This window comes from Ovis canadensis, chromosome 24 (genome assembly GCF_042477335.2).
Source record: "Ovis canadensis isolate MfBH-ARS-UI-01 breed Bighorn chromosome 24, ARS-UI_OviCan_v2, whole genome shotgun sequence".
Lineage (NCBI taxonomy): Eukaryota > Metazoa > Chordata > Mammalia > Artiodactyla > Bovidae > Ovis > Ovis canadensis.
Window position 1 is genome coordinate 46164163 of NC_091268.1, and position 11837 is coordinate 46175999.

The following is an 11837-nucleotide window of genomic DNA, read 5'->3' on the forward strand; positions in this document are numbered from 1 at the left end:
TTGGAATTTAAAGTGTCTACATTTCATTCAGAACTTCATAAATCCATTGCCTTTTATTAACGTACATTCATAATTTTGATGATTCGGCCTCAGTAAAGGAAGAGAAGAAGAAAGAAAGGAGGGCAGTTGCACGGGAGAGTGGGAAGGAGGCAGGCAGGCAGTAGGTGGTGGGGAACCTACTGGACCCTAAGATGAGACTGACACGTGCACTAGTAGGTGAAATAAAAACCTGTAAAGACAGCAGCCATACAGATGGCTTCAGGCGACAACTCCTCTTGCAAAATACGGAACAGAGACTGAAAAGCACTGACACACAGAAGCCTGTGCTTGCCTGTGCTTAGCTGCTCAGTCGTATCCGACTCTTCGCAACCCCATGGACTGTAGCCCACCTATTCTCTGCCCATGGAATTTTTCAGGCGAGAATACTGGAGTAGGTTACCATTTTCCTCCTCCAGAGGATCTTCCCAACCCAGGAATCAAACCTGCGTCTCCTGTGTCTCCACATTACAAGCAGATTCTTTACCCCCTGAGCCATCATAGTCTCTTCCTAAGCAAGCAAAGGAACCCAGATGAAGTGAAAGCCACCCCTCCCCTCCTCAGTTACTAACAGCATCAAGAGGAACCTATTTTCTGTGACCTTAGAAAGAAAGGTACTAACTGCATACCTCCTACCCCAAAGGCTTATTAGAAGAAATTAAGGAAGAACACAGTTTAAATCTGGAAGAAGGAACACAAATTCAGGGTCTCAACAGCCTTTAATTCTATGTCCCACTTCTAGGAAAGAAAAATCTGTATTCATCTATTCATGGAACAGGTACACATTATGTAAGAAAAACTTGTTCTGACCCAGCTAAATGTCCCTAAATTAGTTTTGATTAATTGCCATCCTGCTCTTCCAAACTCCAATTATTTGAGAGTTTTAAAATCTGACTTTTCCCCCACAACTTTCTCAAATGAATAGTTGCTATCCCATTACCTTTTCCCTACATCAACATAATATTGGTTTTAATCCTGACCCTGAAAAAAGTGTTGTTTCTTGAGAGGAAAAAATAGCATGAAGCACTTTTACAAAGTTAGACTACATTTAGTATATTAGTGTATTACACCATAGGGGTAAAATAAAATGTAAAAACACTAACCCACCATCCACCCTCTACACACACACACACACACACACACACACACACACACTCACTCGCTCGCTCGCTTGCTCATTCCATATCAAAAAATGCAGCAGACCTTATGTCCAAAGGCTTTCAAATTTAGCAAGTGGAACCTCAATTATTCTTTAGTAGCTGCTCTCAACTACATATATTTTTTTAAGCTTGGGGACTTTATTTCTAATCCTAACATTCTCTCAAACTACATAATTGTCATTTATTTTTGACACCAAATAGAAATGTTGTATAGGGTCTTAGAATCTTTTTATCACCTCAATGCTCCTTCAATCTCCTAGAATCATACTGAATGTTCTTTTTTTAACCCTTTTTCAATGGTGAAAGCTAGAGGAAAACACTCTCAGAAAGGATCAAAGGCTAATCACTAACTCTGTGATTCAGTTTTTAAATTTACCGATTCATTTATACCCTGTCTACTTCCAAAAAAGATATAAAGCAATTCATCTCTACAGCTAACACAAGGTGCATGGAATCACCATATCACAATAGTCTACCTCATCTCACATAAATTCTCCTGAAGTGATCCTCTGCCTTGTACAGTGAAATATTGAAATTCAGTTAAGTATAGTAAAATACTTGACTTCATAACCAACCACGTTATTCACAGTCCTTTTTCCTTCTATAAACTTTCTTACCACTTAGGAACGCCTCAGATCCTAAAGCTATGCAAACTGCCCAAAGTGAAATGCTGGAACTGACCCATTTACTCCATAGTACCATCCCAAACTTTCCAAGATAGCAAAAAACGTAACAAAAACAGTTCCACAGCACAGGAAGGGTTCTGACCTTTCTTGAACGAACACTTCATACATAAGCAAGTAAAAGGCAGAAAATTTAAAACCTGTATTTTAACATCAGTGTCAACCTCCTTTCTCATCCAGCCTTCTTTCCCAGCTTGCTAAAAAGCAGCAACAGAAGAAACCAGAAGGAACCAAGACAGGATAAAAACTCCCTCTGGCTGGAAGGTAGCTCGGTAGCATTAGAATTGGGCTACTATCACACTATCACGACCGGGGTTTGATCCCTGGGTTGGGAAGATCCGCTGGAGAAGGAAATGGCAATCCACTCCAGTACTATTGCCTGGAAAATCCCATGAACAGAAGAGCCTGGTAGGCTACAGTCCATGGAGTCGCAAAGAGCTGGACACAACTGAACGACATCACTTGCTTACTATCACACTGAAAGAACCATTAATGAAAACCACTCACCAATATTCACCTCATGGTGGGGTTGCTAACAATCAGTGAAAGGGCTGACAGGGGGCAGGAAAAGGATGAAGGAGAAATGGACTAATCATCATTATTTACATCTCACACTCCCCTTGCCACTCCCACTCAAGCAGCAGCTTCCACCCTGATTTCAAACTTTTGTGCCTGGTTGTCTATCATCAGTCAACATACTCAGAGATTATCAAGTTGCAAGATCTGGAAGGGACCTTTGAGATCTTTTCCAGCAATTCTCATACTGGATTATGGATTAGGAACTACAATGACAAGAATGAAAGTTTCCTGTGGTCAAATATTAGGAAATAAGGCACATCACATATCTTTCTCTAACATTCAAAACTTGCATACACATTACAAAATATTTCTAATCCTTGCAGAACAAGTTACCCATTTAATTCTGTCTGGCCCATCAAGTTCCAAAATTAACTGAGCGAAGAGTTGCATTTCTTCGTCTGGACCACAACCTGTGAACACCTGGAGAACTATGTTTCCCTCTAGCTTGGGTATCTTTGCTTTAAAACTACTCTAAACCTCTCAACTTGTGCAAAAAGAAAAGGATTCCTTTAGAGAGTAGCTTCCCAATGTCACTCAACTAGTTAGGACAGCCTGGCCTGGAAGGTGGGCCTCTACACAAGCACTCTTTACTTACACCATTCTGTTCTCATTTCTACAGCCCCTTCTTGCCCCTTAAACCCGAGTCACTCATCTTGTTTCTATGTCTTGTTCACCATCCCCTCTTCTCAGAATCCCCTCCCCAATCCCCACTCTCTGTCTATCCAAATCACTTCAACCTATGTATATTCTCCAGGAAGGCTTCTCAAATACTTCAGCCTATCTCACTATTCCTTCTCTGAAAGCTTACTGCACTTAGTTGGAATGAGGCATTTGAGTGCCTCTTTCAAAACTGTAAGTGCAAGACTTAATTAATTTACCAACTGAACTGCACACTCCTTCAAAGATACTATATATATATAAAATATATAGACTTTCCTCCTTCTAGTACCTTGCACATATCACACACTCCATAAATATTTGCTGACTGATACAAGAAACATGATTAAAAATTTTTTAACTGAATAAGTGAGATTTGACCACAGTAAGTTATCAGAGCCTGATATGCTATAAGTACACCAAATTCTGTACAGCCTACTTACACTACCAATGTGTGGGTAAGCCCTGAAACACGAAGGAAATGAAGACCCCATGAAAGTCTTGGTTTTGATCCTCCATCCACCAGAAATGAATCTTCCTTCGTTTTCACAAGCCTGCAAAGCTCCAACTGGCCTCCTGTCTGCTAATCCCTCCCGCTTCATCTCTGCTTCCCTTGGTCAGTTGTATATAAGGAGGCTCCCCTAAGAAACCAGGGCACAACAGCCAAGTGAAGGGGAAAAAAAATGGATTTGCAGGTTTTCAGCCATAGTGCTCACATGGCTTCCTAATCAAGATTACACAGTAAAAAAAAAAAAAAAATGCAAATAACAAAAAGGCAATATCATCTGGCACATCAGGGTACACTGGCAGTACTAGATCCCAACATTCCCATTTATACTTTGTTTGCTGAAAACCACTTTTTAATGAGGCTTGATATCTGGGGATACTCACTCTCATTCAAAGAATATTCAAGTAAATAGTACCATACCAAATGATAATACTGCTGCTCAAACACATAATGAAAAGAACACCATGTTCAACTTTAGCCTCCTCACTTACCCTCTTATCTTCTATCACAAGACTCTTCACAATCACATACTTGAACTTCAGGGCACAATTACTCAAGACAAGTGTCCCTGCAGAATACGAAACTACCTCTGCCAGTTTCACTGTATAAAGTGTAGGACTTCTCAAACTCTGTCCAAAGCTTTCATCATTTTAAATAAGAATCCAACAAGAGTGAAAAATAAATCCAATAAAAATTATGGTTCTCATTAGACAAGTTTCTTATTTTTCCTCCAGTATTGTGAGTAAAACCATTAGTCTGGAACAATTTTATTAGGACATTTCACTCTGAGTTAGGAGCCTCTTTTTTTAAAAGGGAAGTCAAAATCAGCCACTCAAGACAAAAACCAAACCATGGAGTCAAATGGTGTGTCCATTAACACCAAAAGTATACACTCCACAGTTTGCCAGCTACTGCTCTGATTCAAGCCTAAATTTAAAAGCCTAGCTTGTGCAAGCCAATATTTCTGGTTTTTTATCACAACATCATACCAGCAGCAACTCTAATGATCCATGGTGACAACTGATTTCATTTCCAGACACAAAAACATAGTATGTGTTTAGGATAATTCTCATCATACATGATGATTCTTAACATTTACAAGCGCTCTTGTATTATACATTCCTGTCCAAGTTCATAGTTCAATTGCCTGTTTCCTAACAAACCCTCAAATTTCTTAGTGATGATTCAGTAAATCTTCCAAACTGAGGACAACAGGACACCAGAGATTTTAATCACCGCACACATATGCCTGGCTATGAAGCATGGACACAGATGTGGTAAGCCACAAAGAGATCCATGCTGTCCCACAGAACCAGACATACATGATGATTTTTATTCCCCACTATATATTTTTTTAACCTGAAAAGTATATTCGCAGCTTTCCTACAAAAATTGGGACTCCTAAACGTAAATGCATGTAAAGATATTTGATATTAGGGAACTGTTGTTAATTCACCTAGGTGTGATAATACTATTGGTTCGGGTGGGTTCCCCCCCAACCCTGAGTCATTACCACTTAGAAAGACAACTGTTGAACCTAGGTGGTTGTGCACCTTGGAGTTTGTTATACTGTATTTTTGGATATGTTTACATTTTTCTATAAAGTTTAAAGAAACTTTTTAAAAAGTTAGACCTGTATAACCAGATATGCAAATGATATTCAGGTATGAAGGTATTATAATATTCAGCTAACCAAAGTAACATGGGTTTTGAATCTAGAAAAACAGCAGAAAAATAATCACAGCAAGAAAAGGAATAGTAATTATGGTACACTTCAAACTTGGTCTTCTTTAAAAATTAGAAGTTTTTTACACCCAGAAGAAACTAGAATGGGCACATTTTCTCTCAAAAGCCAAATGGATAGATACACAAGCCCATCAGGTATTTATTAAAAGTAAAACCACCAAAAAGAACTGCATGTGTTATATTTATCTTTACTTGACCTTCAAAAAGGTTTGTGGAAGTCTGCAGGCCCCTCTTGCTTACTTACCGTGAGGGGCCACATAGAGCCCAGGATAACCATGCTGGAAGCAAAACCACTTGTAAGCAGCTCTTACAAACACTGTCCTAAACCAACCACTGGTAACAATCAAATTTTAGGCAGCATTTTCTAATTCACATACTAGAACACATACTACCATTTCAATTCCACTTTTAAAGCGAGAGAGAGACAGAGAGAAAGAGGTCACACTGTACAGTACCCTCCCCACATTGGCAAAGTTGAAGCCACACTTAGAATTATCCTAATAAGTGGTGAGCCTCAACACTCAAAAGAACTATGTAAGATCCATTTTAGTCAATAAAGTACCAATTCTAGAACCAGAAGATAACTGATTCAATCACTAACATCAAAATCTATGGCCACCAACACCACCACTCTCCATTCCTCCCCAACCACTGGCCACCATCCACCACCATAACGACCAGGAGCCCAACCAAAAAGCAGCTCAAACAGAAAAGAATAACCCTAACAGGAAGGCTTCCTTTTAAAAAATATTTAAACTTGACACCCAAACACACACACAGCAATCTAAACCTGCACAGTTACTGCATGTGAGATTTAAGCTGTCATCAACAAAGCTTGCATTTGAGCACTGCAAACAATACCATAATAACAGCAAAAACCAAAGGGAAAGGGAAAAAGTTTCTTTCAGGAACCTCACACCATCACATCAGGTGCAGGAAAGCCTAGAAACCAACTCCTATCTTGGTTTTGTGCTTAAGAAAGCTGGACCAACTCTGCAGAATCTCCAAGCGCCTGTGTGTGTGTGTGTGTGTGTGTGTGTGTGTGTGTGTGTGTGTGTGTGTGTGTGTGGTGTGTTGGGGGTGGGGAGAGGAAGGTGGGGGAGGAGAAAAGGGAGTTACATTTATACAGGCCAGTGACCCATGCCAGCACCAAACCAGATCCGTCCAGGTGAAGAGAGTTTTCCTCTGACCCCTGGACAATCTCCCTCTACTTGCCTCCCCCATCAACACCCCCAAGGAGCCCTTTAGCTGGCAGGAAAATGTGCATTTGGAAATCAACGCTGCAGGTGCCCCAGGAATAAAGGAAGACACACATAGATATATAAACACACACAAAGCCAATCAGAAAGAAAAAGAAAAGAAAACACAAAAAAAGGAAAAGGAGAGGGACAATTGGGTGACAAGCCCTTCAGATACCAGCTAGGATTTTATTCTTTCCTCCCACCCGTCCTCCCTGGTGTACCTTTTTCTGTCTTTCAACCGAATTGTTCATATACACACACATGTGCATGTTATGTGTATAGATGATATTACAATTAACCCTTTCCGTAGTAGAGCCCCGAACGGAATACTGAAAGATATTCCATCCTTTCCTCTCTTCCCTCCCCTCCTCCCTCCTTTCTCCCAACCAGGAGAAAACGCCCCCTTCCCCAGCTTCACCAAAAAAAGAAAAGAAAAAAGGAAAGAAAGAAAAAAGAAAAGAAAAGAACAGGAGGAGAGGAAGGGGGCAAAGAACCACAATACCCCGTCAGTCTCCGGTCCCGAGGACACCCAGCAAAGGTCTACACTACACAGACACACACACAGGGACATATGGCTCTGTAGAAAGCACACAGAGAACCGTCCACAGGCGCCCCAAACCCAGCAAAGAGACTTCCACCAGCCAAGAAGCCATGATTGGGGAGGGAGAGGAGGAAGCAGTAGGGGCAGAGCTCTCCGTGGAGGGGGGCGCATTGTTGTGATGCCTGAACCCCTTTCTTTCTGCCCATCTGCTGTGGAGGGGGTGCGGGGAGGGGGCGCAGGGGGAAGGCGAGCGAGAACGAGACCAGGAGACCAGGCAAGGCTTGGCGATTCCCTCCTGCTGCCTGTCTACCCGCGCCCCCAGCTCTCCCCCCACCCCCCAACAATAAGACCTCAGCCTAGACAGACAGCCAGACCGACCGGAGCGCGGCGGGGGGAGGCAGCAGAGCCGAGCACAGCCGAGGAGGGAGGGGGTCGTGCCTATAAAGGGAAACCGGGGGGAGGGGGGTCCCCCTTACCTCCAGCGCTTCAAAAGTGACAAAGCTGGTCATGGCAAATCCATCAATGATGTCCTCTTCGGCCGAGGTGGACTCTCGCCGCTTCCTCCGCGGGGGTCTGGGCCGGGACGGGGCGGAGGACGGGGGCTTCCCATTGTCTTCCTTGTCGGAGCCCGACGACGAAGCGAGCGAGGGCGCCCGGGTCCGGCCGGCCCCGCCGCCGCCGGCCGCGCCGGCCCCCAGCCCGCCCCGGGAGCGCCTCTCCCGGTCTCGCTGTGACCGCGACCGCCGCTTTTTGCGGAGTCCATGGCCCCGCGTCGGGCCATCCATGGCTCTGCCGCGCCGGGGTCTCCCCGCTCGCCGCCTGCCCGCCACAGGCTCCGGCCGCGGCCGCACAAAAAAATTGACACCAACCCCTCCCTTCCCCTTCTCGGCTTCCCTCCGCCCCGAGGAGGGCGCGGGGGAGACGGCGGCCGAAAGAAGGGAGAGTGGGGAAGAAAGAGAGGAGAAAGAAAAGGGGGAAGGGGCGGAGAGAGGGAGGAGGGACGGGAGCGAGGGCGAGAGGCGAGGAGCCCAAGTGCGGGGCTGCCCACAGCACCGAGGGTCGGAGATTCCTGTGAGCAGCGCCGAGCAAAGTAATGGCTGAACACACAGGTCTCCTTTAGAGGGGGAAAAAAAAAAATAACTCACCAAGCAGGCAATAAATCAGAATAGCGGAATGCTTTGATCAAGAGACTGGGAGGCTCCGGGGAGCCCTCCCCGCAGCCATTCTCCGCCGCGCCCCCCGGCCCCCGAAAACGCCTGCCCGCCCCCCGCGACTCCAAATCCGGCCTGAAAAAGGTCGCGGGAAAAGTGGGGGCAATGAACTTCACCCGCCCCTCGCACAGGAAAACACCCCCGCCGCCTCTCACACACGCCTCAGAGAAAACTCACTCCCTGGCTCCAAAATTTTTAAGAAATGCATCCAGGGGAGGCCAAGGCTTCCGAGCGACCTGAGAGGGACGAGACTCCCCAGAGAGGGGAGCATAATAATGAAATAATTAGGAGGGGAGAGGGCGAAACTGGAAGCGGTGGAGGAAGGGAAGGAAGATGCTGGAGCAGTTGTGGGGTTTGCTTTTCGGGCTCGGAGGGGGAAGGAAAGGGAGATGAAAGAAGAGAAGAAGCAGCCCCTGACGCTGCCACCCACCTCCCCCCACCTCAAAAAAATATTTTTTCCAGTCCCAAAAAAGAGGTCACCCTTCCTCAAAAAAAGGGAGGGGGCCAGTCAGTCAGTCGACGAGGAAAGCAGAAAGAAATCTCCAGCGGGAGAGACGCCGGTGTGCCGCCGCCGCCGCCGCTGCCTCTTCTCTTCGACCAGCCTGAAGGGAGAAGCGCGGCCAGGAAGCGCCGGGAACGCCGCTCTCGCCGCCGCCGCTAACGCTGCCACAGATGCCGCCGAGAGAGCCCCGAGCCGGAGGGTGCACGGCGTGTCCCCGGGCGGCTGCAGCGGGAGCCCGGGCACGGCCCCATCCTCCGCCCGCCCGCCCGCCTCGCTCAGCTCCCGCTCCTCCCCCTCCGCGGCCGGCCCACTGCCGCGCCGCCGCCGCCGCCCGCCTCAGCCCAGCCCGGCGCCCGCCCGCGCGCGCCGCGCGCACGCGCACCGCCCTCCCCGCGCCTCGCTCGGCGCGCGCTCCCGCCCCCGCGGCCCCGGCCGGCTGGATCACGTGGCCGGCCGGGCTCCCTCCGCCCCCGCCCCCTCCCCAGTTGTAGAGTGTGTAGAAAGCACAAGGCTGGGGGCCGGCCGCGCTCGCGAGCCCAGGGCATGCGCGCTGGGGCGGCCGGGCCTGCGCACTGGGGGCGGAGGCGAGCCGGGAGCGGGGCGTGAGGGCGGCTTGGGGGCGTGGAGGGGTCAGTTAGCTTGGGGTTTACTGAGACCCGCCAGAGTTGGCGCGCGAGGGCGTGGGAGCCGCGGAATGTTCCCGCCAGTCTCGCTGGGGACGCCGTGCGGGCCGCTGTCACCAGTCTACCCCGCGCGCTCCTCGGGACACTTGTCCTTGGACCCCCTACCCCAGGCCCGCGGGAGGCGCTCGGGCGGCCTTCTCCAGAGGCCCCCAGGGTGTTTTCCTAGGGCGACTTGAGCAGCGAGGGAAGGAGGGATTTCAGAGAAGGGTTACGGGGAGAGTGGGGCGGAAGGAGTCCCCCAGATGGGGGGTTGCGACTGCAAGCGATAAAAAAGCGAGCGGGTGCCGAAGTGCGGACCTCTGCTCTGCTGGGGGGCACTGGGTGGGAGGCCCCACCGCAGAGTTGGAAACTTCGTTCCCACGTGGTAGCACAGCGAGTGGCCGAGTGACCCAGCACCCGAGTGACCTCAGCCCTCCTAGCCTGAGGGGTTGGGAGGCGGGGGGAGCCTAGAGACGCGCGAGCTGCTTCGGAGCGGGGAGCGAGAGTCCAGGGACCGAACTTGAACCTCGACTGACGCCTCCGAGGGCGCGGAGGCGGGGCTGGAGGGGTGGGGACCGCCCCTGACCGAGGACCCGTTAGACACGCAAAACGCAGCCCCTGCCACAGAGGAGTTCCTTTATTTGTGGAGGAGGGAGAGGGTTCCCTGCTTTTCCTGTCACTGCGCTTCATCCTGCCGCAAAGTAGCTGATGGTTATAAAAACTTGTATTAAGAGTTGACTGCAGCCCAAAATCAATCAACAAATGCGACTTGCCTCTCTAGGTAAAATAGCTGTACATTTTTCGGGGCACTGGAATTTCTGATACGGATCAGAAAGACGTCGACGGTCCTTTCTCCCCAGCCTGTTAGTTACCCACGTCACTTTATGTCCAGGCACATAAACACCATGGCATGTCACCCCATACCGCCAGTACTTGAAGAAAAGGAAAATGACCCGACGTTTTTTAATTGCCCTCAATGAATCAGGTACCGTACCGGACGCTTTGTTCATGATTTCTTCTCTTTAAACTCTAAATATGCACCTTTTTACTAGTAAAACTGGAAAGAGGTGGAAAAGACAAAGGACATGGCGACCTGACGTACCCAAGATTTATTCATTCATTTCTTCATTTAACACTGATCAGGGTCTGTTATGTACCAGGCACAGGTGCTGAGAATACAGTGGTCCAAAAAATAGACAAGGTCTTCCTTCTTGGATCTTAATGTTCTAGCAGAAAAACCTCACTCACCTTGCTCTTAAAACAATTTAATTCAAATGACAATGGTCATTCCCTTAAGGCACAACTTGTTCAGTCCCCACAACTTGTTCAAAAGTCCCCAGGTACAAACTTTTATGAAATTGAGGTAAAGGGTAGGACAGGACAGGATAAGGGGATGGTGGCTACCAAGAAGCAAGAGCAAAGGGGAGCACACACTAAACCGGGAATAAGACTCTAGCTTGAGGTCTGTGCTGGAAACAAATCATTTGACTTTAGGCAAGACTGTTGAATGACTAGTTTTGTAAGTCAAAAGAGGTTCAATTAAATGTTCAGAAAGTCCCCTTTTCAGGTCTACCTCTGGCCTTATCAAAAGTAGACTGACTGCTTAATTTCTTGAAACTAGTAAGTGATAAATGGGATCTGATGCAATTGATCAGGAACAGGGTGCCACCTTCCAAAATTACCTAAGATAACTGAATCTGCTGCCCCTAAAGCCATTCACTAAAACAGTACCTCGGTACAGAAGTGAAACTTCTGTGGTAACTCTCAGGCATTGTCACAGCAGCTGCTGAAATCCACCCTGATGTTATCAAGCACATTCCTAGAAAAGAAAAAAAAAAAAGGAGGGTGGGCAAGGTCTCTGTCATTTAAAGCAAGGAGCTGGGCTTATTTTTAGTATTTTTAAGAATGTGGAACATAAATACTGGTAAGTTTCAAAGAAAACTAGGAGCTAATGTCCTTACAGTCACTTTTCAACAACTTTGGGGGTTGGGTTGAGGAAAGTGTGAAATTGGCAAATATAATAAAAAGTATAATACTAGTGACTTTCCAGAGTAGCCCTTGGCAGTCTTATCTTTAAAGAGTAAAGTCTGGTAGGGGGAAAAATGGATGTTAATGCACTGCATCCAAGAACCTTGCCTCTGGCAAGAGTAATTTGCAAATGCATTTTGGGATAATGTTTAAATGATTTTTTTTTTCAGGGTCCAAGTGTAATGCTCCCTGGAATTGGTAATGCCTTTTGGGTCAGAGTCTCAATTTTATTCCATCAGAGAATTAAAACTGTGGATTATATTGCCCATATGTGTTTCAGATT

General features: G+C 47.2%; 1 protein-coding gene across 2 annotated transcripts in view; it reads right to left on the reverse strand.

Annotated features, from left to right (window-relative positions):
- The window catches only part of AUTS2 (activator of transcription and developmental regulator AUTS2), a 1204224-nt gene extending 1195107 nt beyond the window's left edge, over positions 1-9117 (reverse strand). For both annotated transcript variants that reach the window (XM_069570963.1, XM_069570962.1), the window contains exon 1: positions 7628-9117. In XM_069570963.1, the coding sequence (XP_069427064.1) occupies positions 7628-7936 (309 nt within the window). In that variant the 5' untranslated portion in view covers positions 7937-9117. The remainder of the gene's footprint in view (positions 1-7627) is intronic.
- Between the last annotated feature and the right edge of the window lie 2720 nt (positions 9118-11837).